The sequence below is a fragment of the Tigriopus californicus genome, chromosome 5, assembly GCF_007210705.1.
Source record: "Tigriopus californicus strain San Diego chromosome 5, Tcal_SD_v2.1, whole genome shotgun sequence".
Lineage (NCBI taxonomy): Eukaryota > Metazoa > Arthropoda > Copepoda > Harpacticoida > Harpacticidae > Tigriopus > Tigriopus californicus.
Window position 1 is genome coordinate 4,648,816 of NC_081444.1, and position 19,987 is coordinate 4,668,802.

At 39.7% G+C, this 19,987-nt stretch overlaps 3 protein-coding genes across 3 annotated transcripts; 1 reads left to right on the forward strand and 2 right to left on the reverse strand.

Moving 5' to 3' along the window:
* Positions 1-5,252: 5,252 nt before the first annotated feature.
* On the reverse strand, positions 5,253-6,882 carry LOC131880293 (RWD domain-containing protein 1-like). The gene is made up of 5 exons (XM_059226883.1): positions 6,688-6,882; positions 6,409-6,623; positions 5,777-5,920; positions 5,512-5,701; positions 5,253-5,449 (listed from the first exon to the last, which is right to left on the reverse strand). The coding sequence occupies exons 1-5, from the start codon at positions 6,755-6,757 to the stop codon at positions 5,319-5,321; spliced, it is 750 nt and encodes a 249-aa protein (XP_059082866.1). The 5' UTR covers positions 6,758-6,882; the 3' UTR covers positions 5,253-5,318.
* A 1,944-nt stretch (positions 6,883-8,826) lies between these two features.
* On the forward strand, positions 8,827-11,842 carry LOC131881023 (uncharacterized). Its single transcript, XM_059227769.1, has 6 exons — positions 8,827-9,258; positions 10,458-10,638; positions 10,698-10,963; positions 11,145-11,286; positions 11,354-11,569; positions 11,642-11,842. Exons 1-6 carry the CDS (start codon positions 9,170-9,172, stop codon positions 11,762-11,764), a joined length of 1,017 nt encoding a protein of 338 aa, XP_059083752.1. The 5' UTR covers positions 8,827-9,169; the 3' UTR covers positions 11,765-11,842.
* Positions 11,843-13,558: 1,716 nt separating this feature from the next.
* LOC131880651 (uncharacterized) lies at positions 13,559-15,266 on the reverse strand. The gene is made up of 3 exons (XM_059227331.1): positions 14,627-15,266; positions 14,337-14,542; positions 13,559-13,919 (listed from the first exon to the last, which is right to left on the reverse strand). The coding sequence occupies exons 1-3, from the start codon at positions 14,676-14,678 to the stop codon at positions 13,758-13,760; spliced, it is 420 nt and encodes a 139-aa protein (XP_059083314.1). The 5' UTR covers positions 14,679-15,266; the 3' UTR covers positions 13,559-13,757.
* Between the last annotated feature and the right edge of the window lie 4,721 nt (positions 15,267-19,987).

Here is a 19,987-nt window from a genome sequence, read left to right on the forward strand (position 1 = left end):
TTTATCGCGCATTTTTTTCTTCTTCGCTTTGGTTTTTCACGGGCTTATCTAACCGCTACAGGGAATGTAATCCCCTGTACTATTAAGATGAATGGTTATAATTCGTCTACTTATTACCTTTCAATCTTTATATGATGTTTCGTCTACTAACGAATTTGAATTGACAGACCGAGCTAGTTCTTGAATGCTTGGGTTGATCTGGAATGCTATCTAAAAATTTGTCCAAGTCTGACTTGAAAGATGCTACCGGATCAACAAGGCCTACGTATTCCCTACGAATATCAGAGGGAAGCAAATAAAACAATGAAGGAGCCCGATAAAGAAGAGATGTGGACTTCATTGATCCAACAAGCCTGGGTTTTCGAGGGCTTGAAGGTGCTTAATCCTAAAACCTGGTTTGGGACAAAGCTCATGAATGCTTTTGAAGACGTACAATATCAGATACCTTTCGCACCTTCTCTGAACACTGTACAGTCCCAACTTTTCTAGTCTCTCCCAATGCGAGAGCTCCTGTGATGTTCCTAGTGAAATATTTTTGGTATTGTTCGACTTTTTGCGAACTTGCTGACCCTACTCATTGGAGCCTAAATGGGTGAAGCATATTCAAGATGTGGCTGCACAATCGACTTGTACAGAGTTAGCATCGTGATGCTATCTCTGGACTTAAACGTGCGATGTATCCAACCACACATTTGAAAAGACTTACCCACCTTCAACTGGATATGCTCATCGAGCTTTCCATTATTTTGGAGGACTGCGCCTTGATCTTTCATAGATGAGACCTGCTCAATATATTTACCTCCATTATCCTGCTCAATATATTTACCTCCATTATCTACGAGTGGAGTATTTAAAGGAATTTCGTTCCGTTCAAGGCCACATTACTCTTAGTAACCCAAGAATAGATAATTTCTAAGTTCTATGCAAGGCTAGTGGAATTTTGGCCATTCCTACCAGAAACTAACTTTGTATCGTCAACATAAGAGGAGAGACTGGCAGTAATACTAAGCTTTGGAAGCGGGGCAACGAATATTATAAACAGGAGGGGCCCTAAGATGGAGCCCTGGGGAACACCTGACTTGACATCATGTCTGTCACTAAGGGATCCCTTCAACTTTAACAATTTGCTTCCTATCCTGAATGAAGCTTCTTATGCAATTGAGAACCTTGCCTTGGATCCCAATGTCATGAAGTCTATTGAACAAAAGGCCATGATCTACTTTATCAAAGGCCTTGGCAAAATCAAGATAGACGACATCAACTGACTCGTGCCTTTCCAGTCCCTCAATGACCTGCTCTGAATGCTCAATCAGTTGAGCAATAGTTGAAAAAAATGTGCTCGGAACCCGTGCTGTCTAGGAGAAAGTACTCCATTAACTTCTAGAAATTCAACAAGTTTGGACTTCATAATCTTNCCCGTGCTGTCTAGGAGAAAGTACTCCATTAACTTCTAGAAATTCAACAAGTTTGGACTTCATAATCTTCTCAAACACCTTCGCAATATTCGAAGTGAGAGAAATCGGCCTATAGTTACTGGGAAGCGACTTATCTCCCCGTTTAAAAATTGGAACAACGTGAGCTAATTTTAGTGAAGATGGAAACTTGCCCTGATCCAAGATGCAACGCATCAAGTACGAGAAAACATGAGCAAGAACCAGTGAGCATCTCATCAGAAACTGAGCTGTCACACCATCAAGGCCAGGAGAGCTCGAGAGTCTCAAGTCCCTGATGGCCTCTAAAGCATCTTGATCTGTGACTACAAGATCATCTAAACGCTCAACTGGACTGACCTTGTCAATCTCAACAGACTCATCTTAAGAGCAATGAGCTGTTGCTTCTGAAGTCAGTGGGGTTGACTGTTGACACTTCATGCTTCCAGGAATTTAATTCTGTGTATGTGCATTAGGTTAAAATTTACAATATTCTCATTTATCACCGTTTTGATGTAATACCTGGTCCTCCAAGGAATTAGAGTTGGCAGATTTGGCGATCCATTGAATGACTTGAAATGATAATGTCAAGCTCAGCCTCAAGTTTCGCAAATGGTTGAAGCAGTTCCTTACGAAACCTAATCAACGTTGTCTCGTGTTTTGTGCTGTGAGTTTTCCGAAATTTCGTCCAAAAATCCCTTCTTTGGGTCAAAGTGCAGAAAATAACATTCAGGCACAGCGATAGTGTCAAAACCACTTGAAACAATAATCTCAATTTTGGCCATTTTTCCGTATTTCCAGCACTGGGTTGACTTGCTCCAGAACTCGCCTAAGTTTGATTGAAAAGCGTCCATCAGGATTTGCATTTTCCATGAATATTACATTGCCAAGTCCAATTAAAAAATCCCAGTGTTATAAAAACATGTTTTAAAAATGTTTTTACTTGACAAAAATAGCTTGTTCCGGAACCCGTATGTCCCATTAAGGCATCCACCAAAGATCAGCGCCATAATGTCTTAGTCCTCGCTCTGACGCAGTCAATTTTTCTAATTTGAGTTAATTATTTTTGAGTAAAATTAATGATTTGGTTCGGTTAGTCAATACTTCATCCAGTCCTGATAAAAAGTATAGTTGAAGTCTATCCCAGATCTGTTAAGGCACGTCCCTACTTTTGAACCTCAATGTTGAGTTGAATGGGGAAGTTGTTAAACACAGGGTGTTCAAAATTATGACAGATGAGGAATGCGATGCTCTACGTTAGACATAAAGACATCAAGAATTTTGAAGCTAGATTGCAAAGCCCAATTTTTTCATTCATTATTTAGAACACCAACGCTCGGGCACGACGAATTGGAGCAAGTACTTTGAAGTTTACCCATGCGATTATTTCACTCACTTCCATTCTCAAACTGCATGCACATGTGCATGAAATTGAAAAAAACACATGATCAGCGAAAATACAAGTCACAAATATTGCATTCATGGCTGCTCAATTATTTCGTTATTTTGTTTTATTTTGGTTTGCAATTCAAGTAGATTTAGAGGCCAACAAAAATCAACTTTTCAAGGTAATAGATTGCAAACTCATTTCATGATCCGGTGATATCTTCGTGTTCTGCAAAATGTTCTGATAATGAGTCAATTGTGCTGTTAGATAATCCAGTAATTACAGATCAAAATGGTTTTTCTTCGGTTTGTTTTTTTCACGGGCTTTTCTAACCGCTACAAGGAATACAATCCCCAGTACTATTGAAATGAAAGGTTATAATTCGTCTATTTATTACCTTTCAAACTATATACCATATTTGGTCCAAAAAAGCAAAACAAAAAAAAAATCTTGAGCAATACAAAGTTTGACTAGAGCTGCTGTCCAGTAGAAATTAGAGAGCCTTAGTTTGACAAGTCAAAAGCAAACCTTATTTTTTACTTAAAGTGCGCCGCGCAGCCAAAGCCAAAAAGATTAAAGCATGCTAGGTTACTAAATAAACTCTTAATACTATATGCTCCTTTAAACAAGAGCAGCTTACCTCATGGCAAAATATTTGTATCTAAGTCATGCATCAATTGTGCTTGCATACCATAGGAACTAAAAAAAGAAATTTCTTTCACGAAATACTTTGGGCACATGTTAAAAAAAACGTCGATGTACTTGTAACAGATGCAATCATGAAGTGTTGTTCTGTCCAAAAAGCATGATGATAACGCCATTTAGGAAAACAATCATTTGAAAAAAAAAAGCAAATGAGATGTTACAATATAATCAGCTTTTCAGTTTCACTATTTTCAAGAAAAAGATGCAAAATCAATGAAAAAACTCGATTCTTGAGCCAAAATGGTGAAAAATGCAAAATACGCAAGTTAAGATTGGTTAAAGTGAAAAACTTGAGAAATGCGAGATTTTTATACATTTTTGAGAGTCTGACATAGTTTTAGAGGTCTTCATGGTCTGACATGGTTTTAGAGGTATTCATGGCATGCGTTTGGTTTTTGCTTGAGAACCTTAGCTAGAGCTTGTAGGAATTCATGGAAATATACATTTTAGCGGTGATAGCCTGTGATGATCATTAAATATGTTTAGAAGCTTTGAAAAAATCAATGCTTACAACCCTATAATGAGCCACAGTTAGAATAGCTATTTATTCAATTGCGGGGGCATTCTTTGCGTGGAGTATATAAAAGTGAGGCTTGAAGAAAATTGCCAAGGTCAAGACACCTTGAATGCGTTCGCCCGGTTCGCCCACTTCATGCCGTCGAGTTTGAAGAGAAGAGCAAGCGAGGGCTTGCCCGAGCTTCTCTTCACATAAGAGGGCATCATGAAATGGCGAAAACATTCAACCGGTTTTCAAGGAATGATTTTCCCTGGAAACCACTCGAAGCCAAATTTGACTTCAGAGAATGTCTGCTTTCTTCAAGAGTGGCTGGAAACTTAGATTCCGGCCACTCGTGAACAAAGCGCCATGAAATCAGATGTCTAATGTTGGCGTCTGGTTTCCTCTGCGTGCTGGAGAGGGGGCTTAAAACCGTTTGTAAAAGAAAAGTAATTCATTTGCAAAGCAATAATAAACATATTTGTTTTTCTCTAGAATGTGGATAACAATGAAAGCCACTTCCTCTTTGAGTCCTGCAGCTTTTATGAATCAAAGTTTCTCTCAAGTAGATTTTAAAAGTTTAGGTGGTAAACTTCAACGTATCTTTTTCATTCAAATTTTCCTTAATCGTACATTTTGAGTACGTCCCTTGGTTCTAGTTTTCAATTACTACTTCTTAGAGAATGAATGACTTGAATATATTTGTCGCTAATTGAAACTAGCAAAAGATTTACAATATGGATTTTTTTGGGGGTTTCAGAATTCAAAACATAATAAAGCATTTCAACACTTCATTCCTGTTTTGGAGCTCGCTGAGAACAGTCGCATTTTAGTTTGCTGCTATTCTTATCTCCCAGAAATCTCGAACCAAGGTGTGCCTTCCTCGGTTGCTCCTTGGTTGCTGTGCAAGTGTAGCGTTCGTGGTGTTTTGTGTGAGGTTGAATGAATGGGAATTGCCATTCATTCACTCAATTAGGTTTGGTTTTTCACGGCTCTTTGGTAAGACGTAATTACTTTAAAGGTAACATTTTAATAATATGGCTGTATATAATTTTGGTTAAATACATGAAAAATGCATTATTTTTCAAAAATAGGTTTTAACGAAAGTTAGAAGCACATTTAGTTGATAGTAAATGATCGAGGAAGCTCGCTTCCCTTTAAATCTCTTCCATTCCATTTGAACCTGAGTAAGGTCCATTCATCTTTTGTTTAATCTTAGAAAACAAACTTCAAGTCCAAGAGTAAAGATAGTTTTTATTCGCTGAGAAGAAGATAGACATCACAGAGTAAGTGCAAAAGCTTAGTCGCTAATTTCTCCTGTCCGCCAATCTGGATCATTCTCCTCATCATCGTCGTCGTCATCGTCGGGATCAATATCCAAGTCATCAAAGTCTTCGAATAACGACTCATCCACTTTAACAGGATCGCCAGCTGCTCAGATAGAATAAGAACATTAGTCCATGAAGCATAACATAGGAGAGCCTTATTCGTACCCGCTTCCAAGAACTTGACATCAGAATCGATTAATGAAGCATCTCGCAAGAAGAGTTGTTTGCCCGTTAGTTTGTCCTTGTTCTTGGCCTCGTTCTTGTCTTTTTCCTTCAATGCCATCATCTCTTTATCGAAATCTGTTTTCCATCTCATGAATACTTCAATGGTGACTTTCGTGCCCTCTAACCGTTTCTGGATAAACGATTAATCACGCAAGTTAGGACAGATTTTACACGTAATGAAAAAATAAATGACGTTCAAGATTACCCTTTCCACTTCTTCATCGGCTTCTTTCTGGCGTTTGAGTCGTTCCTCCTTGGTAGCCTTTAGCTCTTCCCACGTGGAACCCAGCCACTCAATAGCCGCGGAAATGATGGTGAAGACCATGATCATTCCAAGATTTTCCTCCACCTAAAAATGAACAACATATAAAATTTATATTACACTCCTCTAAGATTCAAAGCTAAGTTTTTCGCCTACATTACCGGTTTCGTATCCCTTTTTACTTCAGAGCTCATTTCTGTCCGTCTGCATGATTCCCGCTTAAAACCCTTATTGCTTTAAGAATTAAGAACTTTCACCAGTTCACATGTGTTCGATCTCTGCCAACTACAGTATGCATCAAATTGTCTCGTACACATATTTGAAAATCAAATAGTTCTGTTCAATCATTTGAGCTTAATTTTGAGTAATTGTCAACCAAAGAGGTCCAGAAACGGTGGCGACCATCAAAGCTAATTTAGATTCGACCTACCGTTACCAATTAGTATGAATAATGCTCAGAGATTCTCTTACTCATTTTTTACGACTTCTTGCCCCAAATTGGCCAAAATTGTAAAAAAACTGTTCATCCACCTAATTAGCACATCTGACCAATTTCATCCTCTTAATCTTCTGACCTGTTCATTGAGATGAGCCAAAAATTTCGTGTCAGTGCCGTCTAGGCTGAGATTATCGGATTGCTCTTCAATCTCAATCTTGGGAGCCTCTTCCGGATATTTGGGAGTAAACGAGAACTTGAGCAGGACGAACAATCCGGACTCATCCACATCCGGATCATATTCATCGGTTTTGATGGGCATGGTGAACACATAGCGGGGCTCCGACGTCAACACTAAAGGAAAACAGGAGTAATCCCAGGATCATTGAGGTAACATGGCACAGGCTTAACTTCGAACCTTCTAATTCGCCTTCATAAATGGAGAGCAAGGCCTCCATCTCGCCTTCCTGTTCTTCTTGGTAGTTCATTTTGATTAAGATTAATTTATGTTTTTTTAACAATAATATAATCTTGGTTAGAATGTTGGGTACATCATGCTGTTCGTCAATACACGGTTAACTTCAGCTGATGAACGATTCTGACTATTGATGGGGTCGCATCGGTAACAATAATTTTCCAAATATGCCACGGGAGGTTGCAAAACTAGGGGAACCAGAAAAGTGAAAACGCAAACCCTTCAACTAATTTCAATTCAATAAGTGCCCTTATTTGCAACGTCACACGGGCCAAAGCAAACGGGAAGAGGCACTGTAGGTGGCTACATAAACTGCTCTTGCCTTGCCTTAAACGCAATTTCTTTTCCGGACATTATGTGACCCGAGGCACTAATTGAAAATAAGATTTTTATAGAATTAGTCAAGAAGTTCTCCAGCCTCAGTCCAGTCCTCCTTGAATTAGTCAAAGACAACACAAACGCATTATAATTCAATAACAAGGAATTGGCCCAATCAGCCCTTTATTTGGTAGAGGCTAAATGACAAAGCGCCTTCTGGAGTGCACAACAAGGGGGCTATGTCAATTCAGCCCTTATTTAGGGCAAGGATACAAAACAATGAATAATAGCTCAGTCCTCATTTTTACACTTTGCACTAATTCCAGGCAGTGATGGTTTCACATGGTGCCCTTTTGTAAACCAACACTTTGATCCCAAAATAATCATTTTTTAAATATGAAATTGATGAAAATGTGACGCTTCAACTAAGGGCCAACTCTAGTGTGACAAAAGCCAAGTCAGGATTGCATTTAGAGAAATCAACAAGTTTTTGGTATGCCACCAAATGTGTGGCATATTTTCTCTAGATCATTTTCAGGCAACTGATGCCCAAGGTCTTAACAAGTGGTCCTTGTTTATGTCAAGGTTTAGAAAATGCAATTGGGACATAGCAATTTGAAATACTCCTGGTCACTGTTCTCAGGTCCAGACATTCTAGGCATGCTTCAAAAGAGGCCATTATTTAGAATGTCAGTCTGCCCAAACAAAATGGGGAAGCTGCATGGTGGATTATCAAAATAAACTACTCATAACATGACATGAATGCAATTTCTTTTCCAGACATTTTGCTTTCTGGGTCACTTCTTATAAATGCAATTTTGATAGCAATAACCAAAAACCACTCAAACACATTATAATTCAATAGAGTAGAATCAGCCCAATTGGCCATATATTTGTTAGAGATGAATTGACAAAGTGCCCAATAAAGTGCCAAATGTAAACCACATTTTGTGCAGCATAGGAAGTCTATAGTCTGAATATAGGGACTGAATGCTTGACAAATTAAGGGCTAATACAAAGAGATCATATTTGTAATGAAAGCTTAAGCAAAGTCAAATTGGTAATTGTCCATACTGTTTCATTTCAGCATTAGTTCTAACACATGTTGCTTACTGTTAGACTAGAGACCTTAAATGGGAGCAAATATTTTGCATCTCCAAAACCATTCACTTGATGTAAAATTAGTAATGGGGAAACAAGTATGTAAGAACCAATATACTGGGACAGTAAAAAAGAAGAAGCACCATTTTGGTTTAACAACATGATCTCCATTGATGGTTGATATTAGTAAAGGAAAGTTTGACAGCCCCACTAATGAGGGATTATCCTTGAGGCAAATAATTGATAATCTGATGAGCGCCATAATGTAACCCTGATTTTTGTGGAGGTGTCTGAGGGCTGCATTTATACGTGAAATGGTATTTGTGTGTAGTGGATTTGTTGCCTAACTACCCTGCTTTTTGGAGTTCAGTAACAGTCTTCTCATCTACATGTTATATAGCACGCCCTTATGTGAGTATTCTGAATGCATAAAAAAATTAGTCCCGGGCCTTCTCGTGGCAGTTCCTCTGAAGTTGGTATGGATCAAATAGGTAAGATTCCGAATACGATGTAAGAGAATATAAATTCGCGACCCGAGTTTGACAACCTCCCGTGATGTTTTTTTGAAAATTTGTTTTATTCCATCAGTCCATCAAGCAGCTTTCAAGAGGTTGAGTGAGTGTATGGGATTAACCACGGCCGACAGAGGATCAAGACGAGGTCCACCCGCATTCTGACTCGAGTTTTATAAAGATATTGGGGCAACCATGAACAGCATGATCAATTTTGTTGTAGTGTCCAATGGTATCTAAAGGTCTGAGCGGGTATACGACACAGGTTAAATTGGTCAACCATGGGCAAAGCCAGAACTTGGCTTTTGATCAAGAATTTGGGTGAATCCTGGATGATTTGTTTTGAGTCGTGGAAGGTGAAATTGTGAAAGTCGTTATCGTTGGGATTGATTGGATTGATCATTGAGAGCTTGTTTTGGCATTCGTCCAAGGTGTTCCGAGTTCCTACTCCCACTGACTTTTGGTGAATTTGGGTCTTCAATCAGCAGACTGGCATGGCTTCCCGGGGTGGTCCTCGAGCCGCAGGCACGGATGGCAACGATTATTCGCATCGAGAGATTATCAAGGAGCAATACTACGTCAGGTATGTCCTATGTGCTCGTCCCATTCTCAGCTAAAGCATCAACCGGATTCATATTCCGATACCTCGATATTTATGACAAGGGTAGTCACAAGACCCCGCCACACCCAATAGAGGGGCTAAGGGGAAGCCTTAGGGCATAAAACGGACAATGTTTGACTTGACCAAATTTGAAAAAATCGAATGCTGATTTGCCATAAATGAAGTTGTTTGATCCAATTCAGTACTGGGATGAATGAATGAAAGCCAATCAGACCCCTACTTGATACGCGTATGTATTCGCTTCACTGTTGTACATAAGTTTCAGAAGGTATCATCAGTCTATATTGAAGCACCTGACAGAAATAGTCAAGTTATTTCCCGAATGAAATCAACCAAAGGGTAAAGTGAAATCTCCTGATAAAATCGTGTAGGAACAATCCTGATGTGAGCACCATTTTTATTGAAACATATTTTTTGCTTTATAAATTACTACCAAAAATAAACCTTTTGAGGGAAAGTATTTTCTAGAAAAATATGTACGTTTCATCAAAAAGAAATTAAAAAAGATGCAAGATGTGGAAGTTTAATTAAGATAACTACTTGAATACTCGAACATTTCAAGAAATTAAAAACACAATATTTTTCCTAGCTGATCAAGACAAAGAGCAAAAATGCGGCTTTCTTCAATTAATAATGAAATACAGTCTGTTTAAAGAGATATATTGCCTACTGCAGTCATTAGAGTCGTCAGCCATTTCTACTGTATTAGAATCCACCCGAATGTTTTGGAGATGTGTGGTCGCTGGCGGCAAAATTATGTTTTTGTTGATTTGTTTGGGCTCTAAAACTGCTTGCATGTAACATTTCTGTCAAGCGGTTCTATTTAAAGTTGATTTTTAAATTGACAACCCATAAAAAGTAGCGTTTTTTTCGCGCACCCAACACGCATTTTTTTAACAACCGTGCTTTGTAATGCAATGTGTCTGATGTATCAGATGTGCGTATGGTCCTAGCGGACTAATAACTAGTTCTCCTCTATGAATGACCCAAATGGCAATTCAAACAAAATTGCCGAACGATTAATCGTTCTAGAGACGACAAGGATCGCAAAATATGTCAATCAGTGCACTAAAGTATTTCCAGAGCCGAAAAAGTATGTTATTTGTTAGTTAGTCTTTGACACCGGCACACTAGCTTAGTTACTCTATTTGCCACTTTAGCGATAGGGGCATGGCCCATGGGCGGGACAATTTTCAATCGCGCCAACCGTCGGAGCGTATGGCTCAACCGATGGCTCAACCGCATTTGAGGCGAAAAATGGGCCACATTCGGAACGACGACCCAGGGGTCAACGAATCCGATGAAGAAGACCCGCTCAATCCCGGTTGGACCAATTATGAGGCAAGATCACCCGTTGACCTGTTTCCTTTGTGACTTGTATCCAAATTGCCGATGTTTAGGACCGGGATGAGTTCTTCAACGAATTGAAGGATATTGCCGAGCAAGTGGATCACGGGCCTCATCGGGCCCAAGACATCCAAGATCTGCCATTGGTGGGCGATTATCACGGTCTGGGTGGACCTCATTCCATTCCGTTGGCTTCTGAGGGCGCCTTTGAACCACCACTGACTCAACCGCATAAGAATTGCTTGCTGGACGAGCTCTTCTTGGCGCCTAGTCCAGAGCAATTGAAAGCCTTTCAACGCATAGAAAGCAAGAAAGAGATGTAAAATCCTGCTCAGAGTGCCGTGTGAGGCCCACTAATTTCATGAGTGACTAACCACGCCTTGAAAAGTAAATGCATCGTGAGGTTAATTGATAGTTATTCCCCCATAATCCTTGTTGTGCCAATCTGTGCCTTGAAGCAGGATATCGACGTTAATCAAGTTATTATGGTTACCTTTCAGCGCAAAGAATAAGAACCGCTTTAAGTGGAGTGTGTATTGTCACATGATTCTTTGGACGTTCATGGCCGTGAAGCTGTGCCCGGCCATCTTGGACTATCTCGATGTTTTCGTTTTGGAGCTAGAGGAGCTCTTCATCCCCAAAGTAAAAATGAAGTTTATGAGCTAAAACCAACTCAAAATACATTCCTAGATTTTTATTTGCTTCCTAGCCGGTGCTTTGGGAGTGGTTTTGGTTCGCTGGCATCGTGAGCACCTTCTTTGGATTGAGTGCCTTGAAGAAATCCCTCTACAAATCCATGACCAAATCTTTCTATGGACTCCTGCTTCTGAATTTGGTGCCAGTTCTATTCGCGTTGGTTTTCTATGCGTCGGATTTCTTCGCCTTTGTCAAAACGAAGAGTACACGTGGCCAAGATACTTGGAGGGTATTGTACAAACCGGAATCAAAGATTGACATTGCAGAATAAGGCCCTTAATGATTGTTTGATCTGTTCCAGGGAATTCCAGTGGCAATCTTGTGGTACGCCTTCTTATTCTTATCCCTCCAGGTTCACTTGTTGGAGCTTTATTTTGCTCGAGTATTGATCCAGGCCTGGCAACCCAAGCGAAAATCTAACTAGGCCTTAATTTACCCACCCTTTCATGCCTATATTTCGAATGTGCTCTACCACAGAGTAAAGATCAAATTTTGAACCGAATGTTTCGCGATACTTATTGAGTAAAAATCCGCATATGTAAGTAACGAGAACAAAACCCTCACTTCGAAGCGTATGAATGACCGCTTAGCTCGCATATGAACAAAAAATAGCGATCCTGATTTGAGGTTTGCATTATGGACCAAAAGGTCTACTACCCTTATTTCGTGATCCATTACTAACCATGGCGGTAAAAGAGCCCGATCAAGTTTCGAGAAAATACACAAACTAATATTGATATTTTTTCTAGCTCGCGAAACAATGAAAGAAGACTTGGATATTTTTCACATAATGGATTTCCTGCTGAGATTAAAAACTAAATTACCAAAACACATTCAAAAACCGTATTTTTCAAAACCTATTTAATGTTTTTTGTTGTTTAATAGCCCTTAAATTCTTTCAAATATACACCTATTTTGAACTACCAAAAGCATCCCGAGATATACTATCAATGAAGATGTCATGAAAATCAATGATGTCTCAAAAAAATGCAATTTACTCGGTCCCAACTAGGTCTTTGGAAAAAACTGGAATTAATTAAAATATACATGTTGCGTGCAATTTCATCAGATTTCAAGTAAATGTGTAAATAATTATTTTTAAATACGTTTGATTTTTTCAAAATATCATTCCAAAGAATTACTTTTGAAATGTTCTTAATATTATAAGTTTTTTAGAAATTTTGCAAAAAACAATATAAGCTTACTCATTTTCGTGAGATTGAAAATCCATATTAATTGTATAAGTACTCTAATTCAGATCAAATAGTGGCATTTTGGAGCTGAACGTATGAAACATGCCCATTAATTTCCAAATCGTTTAGGAGTGGTTGAGTAGATCCTATGCTAATTTGTCTATTTCGTTGGTGGAATGGAATAGCATGGTTTCAGAATATTTAAAATTTATCATAATACGCTGTATTACGTTGAGAAGAAGAAATCAAAATCAAAATTATGCACGTGGGTAACAGATACATTGTTTGGAGACGGCATGACTTCCATGCTTAAAGTCAGAGGCAAGGCGAGTCCTTCTGCAACCTGTTTGTGAGGTTGAAGTTGGTGGGAGAGTTAGCCGACCTTTCCAATATCTCTTGTGACGACAGGAGCAACATGCTGCGTTGTTCCATCCATCCTCATGAATGAGAAAGGGGTTGTGGTTGACCCCGCTGAGAAGCCAGTGATCAAGGTTGTGAATGGTCATCGCATCTTGCGCAATGGAACAACAAATCTGGAGATGACGTGGTTGCATCGCAAAATCTCAGTTGTTGCTTATGTGAGCCCTGATGTGGATGCTGTGTTGATATCTTGTTCTGCGATGTTGGGAGTGGGGATGATTCCGCCTTCTTTCCCTTTTTTTTGCCTGAAGGCAACGTTCAGTATCGCAGAGCTAGAACTAGGCTTGCCTCTAGGCAATTGGGGTTTCGTGCTGTTATGTTGAGATGTTCCGAAACCGCCTCGTTGATGACAGGGTCTTACGTTGATCAAATGTGTGTTTATTCGATTTGAGGGAGGTGTCGTTATGTTATGAACCTCTGCATTCCCGCTATTTATGTCCACAGTTTGCATGCTCTTCACACTCGCTCCTGTACCTACCTCACTACCTATTTAAGCTTCTCGCATTTGCATAATAGTCATGTGATTCCCAACTCGTCCATCCGTCAACAATAAAGTCCATGTTCCCCGCCACCACTTGATTTGTATTTGTACATACAACCAACACAGTTTGGATCAAAGCTAATTTGTCTATTTCGTTGGTGGAATGGAATAGCATGGTTTCAGAATATTTAAAATTTATCATAATACGCTGTATAACGTTGAGAAGAAGAAATCAAAATTATGCACGTGGGGAACAAATACATTGATGGATTGTTGTCTTTATATTTTGTGTCCCAATGAGCTTCAACCAATAGTACCGCAAATCAAGGGCAGACCCAGCACGTGCCTTTGAATTGAACCGAGTTGAGATTCACTTGGGTAAAATCCAATTGGTGGATCTTGGACAATCGTAAGTGCTGATCCCGGGTCAACATTCGTTTGTACTTTTGCTCCATCACGCATACCTTCACGTGGGAAACCCCTTCCTAAAAATTGAGAGGAAAGTATTAACAACTATCAAAATCATGTGTGCATGAATATAGAAATTGTGATTCCAGGCTCAAAAATGGAATTTTCTGATCAAGCTCAAATATGTTTTTGAGCAAACCTTTTGTCTCAACCCAAGTGAAATGCTTCAACTAAAAGCTCTATCTATGGTTGAAGGGAATCGGAACGTTCATGAGGGACCTTGGACTTTGATACAAATTTACTTTAAAAGGCGCTTAAGACACATATGACATTATTGAAATGGTTTTTATCAAATTGGTCTGTATTTAAACAATCCATTGCAAGTCTAAGAGTACAATATCGAAAAGGATATACCCATTTCTTACACAAAGTCAAATGATATACATGGACTGCAACACAGTACTTACTCAGTTGTGAGAACAAGTCAAACTTACCTTGCAATGATCATTTATGACTTGATTTGGCGCGCCAACCATAATGTCGTTGGGGTTTTTGGGGAGATAATCTAAGCAATCCCTGTTTTCTTTGATATAATTGTCCACAATGAAAAGAGGAGTCTTGCTCAAATGGGTCAAGCTGCATCCAACACGAAAATTCTTGCATTGGTCCAATCCTTGACCATAGGTCTTCGTTCTTCTTCCTATACCAAAGCAAAACCAAATGGTCAAACAATCCATTGAAATCAGGCCCACTCCTTGAAAGATGATGTCAAAGTCTTACTTACCTTGAGCAGACACGACCAAAAGGAATACAGCAAAAGCGGATGTGAACATCATGATTGGGTGGGTATAACTAAGTTCATAAAAATGTGCCCGAGAATGTAAATCATGCTTGAGCAACAAGTGGTATGTATGACTCTTCTATAGCAGCGTGTGAAAATAACCATCCTTAATTAGACACAGCCATACCTGGACAAAAAAATTAAATATGTCTCATCTGAGAGTTCATCGACCTCTACAAAAACGATATATGCATGGGATTATTGCTGCCACATCTTCTCTTCGGGCATTATCAATGTTTAATCAAATGTAAAGATGTTGCAATCAGTGAGGGCAAAGTTGGATTTTCTTCTTCCTTTTAATTCTCTGATTTTTAACCAATCCAAGGGAATGAAATTCCCTGTAAGCCATGTTAAGTCATAATCTATGAAATATTTGGTTATGTTAAGTGATTCAATAAGCTGCTCTAGGGCACCGTTGAATGTAGGACAGGTCTGGAATTGTTGACAAAAACCGACCCAAGTCACGTTGAAAACCTAATAGTGGGTTATCTAATATATAGAATTGCCGAAGGGAGCACGGCAGCAAGTTGTTAAAAGTTGGTGCCCAATTTAAAACAAAAGGGTATTTTATGCCTTTTAATAACTTGTTTTAGAGAGACTGAATTTATGGTGCAATTCACATGAAATACCCGGTCTCTTGCGAATGCTTTGTCTCATGCCCAGATTAGGACATATTGAATGGAGATATATAAAAACATAAAAGGATTTGTTAACATTCATACCTACGCTGAATACTGTATGATTAATCCCAATGATTCAAGGCGTTCCCAATAGCTTAATTTCGACATCCCATGGATAGATCTTGTAAAACTTGTTTGCACTCGATCAATCTTATTTAACCCCCCGGCGGTGTTGGAGGCCCAAATTGGGGAATCATTTTCAAGATGCAGTTGGACTATTGATTTGTACCGGGTTTTCATAGTCAAAACGTCTCTGGACTTGAATGTTTGATAAATCCAACCACAAGTCTGGAAGCCTTGGTCACTTTTGACTGGATAGGGTCTTCAAATTTGCCACGTCTTGAAGGATTATCCCACGATCCTTGATTGAGTTTACTAGTTGGAAAGGGTTTTGGTAATTAGGAGTTTAATTACCAGGTAGACCCCTGTCTCCACCTCTATAAACTGGAACTATATAGGCTGCTTTTAGTGGTATGGGCACATGGGCACCAACCCTCTGAGAAAGACCTACTCATAAAATATGCATGCAATAATGGAACCATGACTTGTGCGGTGCGTTTCACGAAATGGGCCGTAATGCGATCAGGTTCTGGAGACCACAAAAGTGTTGAGGATTCTATGGCTTTAAGAGAATTCAGAGAATTGTCTGTCGATTTCCATGATTTGATTCCAGAAAGATAATAATGATAATAATAATGATAATAATAATGATGATAATAATAATACTCTCTCTTGGTGTCAAAGTCGTCTCAAATAGGGCCCAGAGATGGCGCTGAAGGGATGGATGTCTTGTGCTCCAGCAATTGCAAAAGTCGACCTATGCATTTTACTTCAAGATTTAAGTAACAGCCTGAAGAACATTCCCAATTTCAGAGGCATTCTTGGCCCAATATCAGAATACTGTTTGCTTCAACAAGCCGGCAAATTGAAATATATTACAAAATCAGTCTTTGCCCACTGTACTTGGCTCTGGTTTTGCCTAATTCATAAATGAAATGATAAATAAGCATTCTCATTGAGCCCTCTTTACTTGCAAATGGAAAAAGTGCCAGCTATTGAAGAACACAAGGTAAAGATTGACACCAGAAGACACCAGGCACTCGGACGTGGAGTCAAACTCTCAAATAGGGCCCACATGGAGGGAACGGTGTCTTGTGCTCCAGCAATTGTAAATGTCGACTTTGAAGCAATTTTTGTCATTTGCTTTTATTAAGACCGGTTTTCAGAGGCGTAACTTCACTTTCCCGCACGAAAAGGAAACCGAACGCCATGGTTAGAAAGTTCATTTCATGGGCTTGGGATGATTGTAAGTTTGTACTTTGGCTGCTTGGGAAAGGCCATCGTGTGATTTTATTGAGTCGCTCCAGTGCTCTTTTGATTATCCGAGTTTGACACAGTCAGATTTTGATCCAAGAAGTGTTCTGCCCTTGAATACAACGGCCTTCTTGTGCTCCCTGTTGATCTCTACATCTAGTAGGGTACCCAAGGCCTCTTTTCATGACTTTAAGGTCCATTTGAAGACTTGAAGTTTTCCTGAAAGACAATTTTGGACCAGCATCATACTCATAACATTATTCTTGATACTTGTTATACAACCTGGCACATGGAAGAACATCTTGTGAAGGTTTCCAGAGTTCCCTCGCCCCCTTGCTTTCAGAGAGACACCCATGTCGTCAGTGTATCTGGCAGTAAATTGATCTAACCAGGCAGCCTGTTCCATGTTAAGACATCCCACTTGCCCCCATCCAGGTATTTCACTCAAATATTCGCAGGGAATTAGCCATGTTAAGTACTGTTGTAACCAAAGTATGACCGTTGTGATTTGACATATACATGGATGAACATGAGCATGCGCTCAATTAATTCACACCACACCTGTCCTCATCATTTCCTCAAAGATAGCCAATTCTAGGGCAACCAGAAATCTGTCCCATGTGGGTTCACTCATTCTGCACCTCAAATCTTTATTGCTGTAGACAAATTGTTCAAGAGGGTAGGTTGGACCCGCGACTTTGCCAGCAACAACTGCAAAGGATTTGGTCTCCTTGTTGGACTGGAGGATTTTATCATCTCCCAGGGCACTGAGAGCCAACTGGACAATTAGTGGTTTGTCTACTGGGTCCTCCATGATCAGAGCAGGCAAGCACTCCAGGTAGTGGGGCTTCTCGGGACATGACGAGGACTCAGAGCATGGCCGACTTGACTCCATTCAGGATCAACACCTAGTTGAAGCCCTTTTCGATATCTGTGGACGTTTCTCTGGCAAACTTTTAAGTATGGCGCCAAAAATTTACGGACTTCTATGTGTCAAATTGGATGGACCAGTTTCCAGTGGAAAAACAGCGGGCCCAACCTCGTAATTGTATGGATGTAACCATGATCCAGACTCTTGCAGTACCTTGATGTGAAGGAAGATACATCTGTGAAGGATGTCCTGGTCAAGTTGCAGATCCACCGGCCTAAATCTATCAACATTGTTTGGAGACGGCATGACTTCCATGCAGGCAGGCAAGGCGAGTCTTTCTGCAACCTGTTTGTGAGGTTGAAGTTGGTGGGAGAGTTAGCCGACCTTTCCAATATCTCTTGTGACGACAGGAGCAACATGCTGCGTTGTTCCATCCATCCTCATGAATGAGAAAGGGGTTGTGGTTGACCCCGCTGAGAAGCCAGTGATCAAGGTTGTGAATGGTCATCGCATCTTGCGCAATGGAACAACAAATCTGGAGATGACGTGGTTGCATCGCAAAATCTCAGTTGTTGCTTATGTGAGCCCTGATGTGGATGCTGTGTTGATATCTTGTTCTGCGATGTTGGGAGTGGGGATGATTCCGCCTTCTTTCCCTTTTTTTTGCCTGAAGGCAACGTTCAGTATCGCAGAGCTAGAACTAGGCTTGCCTCTAGGCAATTGGGGTTTCGTGCTGTTATGTTGAGATGTTCCGAAACCGCCTCGTTGATGACAGGGTCTTACGTTGATCAAATGTGTGTTTATTCGATTTGAGGGAGGTGTCGTTATGTTATGAACCTCTGCATTCCCGCTATTTATGTCCACAGTTTGCATGCTCTTCACACTCGCTCCTGTACCTACCTCACTACCTATTTAAGCTTCTCGCATTTGCATAATAGTCATGTGATTCCCAACTCGTCCATCCGTCAACAATAAAGTCCATGTTCCCCGCCACCACTTGATTTGTATTTGTACATACAACCAACACAGTTTGGATCAAAGCTAATTTGTCTATTTCGTTGGTGGAATGGAATAGCATGGTTTCAGAATATTTAAAATTTATCATAATACGCTGTATAACGTTGAGAAGAAGAAATCAAAATTATGCACGTGGGGAACAAATACATTGATGGATTGTTGTCTTTATATTTTGTGTCCCAATGAGCTTCAACCAATAGTACCGCAAATCAAGGGCAGACCCAGCACGTGCCTTTGAATTGAACCGAGTTGAGATTCACTTGGGTAAAATCCAATTGGTGGATCTTGGACAATCGTAAGTGCTGATCCCGGGTCAACATTCGTTTGTACTTTTGCTCCATCACGCATACCTTCACGTGGGAAACCCCTTCCTAAAAATTGAGAGGAAAGTATTAACAACTATCAAAATCATGTGTGCATGAATATAGAAATTGTGATTCCAGGCTCAAAAATGGAATTTTCTGATCAAGCTCAAATATGTTTTTGAGCAAACCTTTTGTCTCAACCCAAGTGAAATGCTTCAACTAAAAGCTCTATCTATGGTTGAAGGGAATCGGAACGTTCATGAGGGACCTTGGACTTTGATACAAATTTACTTTAAAAGGCGCTTAAGACACATATGACATTATTGAAATGGTTTTTATCAAATTGGTCTGTATTTAAACAATCCATTGCAAGTCTAAGAGTACAATATCGAAAAGGATATACCCATTTCTTACACAAAGTCAAATGATATACATGGACTGCAACACAGTACTTACTCAGTTGTGAGAACAAGTCAAACTTACCTTGCAATGATCATTTATGACTTGATTTGGCGCGCCAACCATAATGTCGTTGGGGTTTTTGGGGAGATAATCTAAGCAATCCCTGTTTTCTTTGATATAATTGTCCACAATGAAAAGAGGAGTCTTGCTCAAATGGGTCAAGCTGCATCCAACACGAAAATTCTTGCATTGGTCCAATCCTTGACCATAGGTCTTCGTTCTTCTTCCTATACCAAAGCAAAACCAAATGGTCAAACAATCCATTGAAATCAGGCCCACTCCTTGAAAGATGATGTCAAAGTCTTACTTACCTTGAGCAGACACGACCAAAAGGAATACAGCAAAAGCGGATGTGAACATCATGATTGGGTGGGTATAACTAAGTTCATAAAAATGTGCCCGAGAATGTAAATCATGCTTGAGCAACAAGTGGTATGTATCACTCTTCTATAGTAGCGTGTGAAAATAACCATCCTTAATTAGACACAGCCATGCCTGAAAAAAAAAAAAAAATATGTCTCATCCGAGAGTTTGTCGACCTCTACAAAAACGACATGTGCATGGGATTATTGCTGCCACATCTTCTCTTCGGGCATTATCAATATGTAATCAAATATATATCAAATGTAAAGATATTGCAATCAGCGAGGGCAAA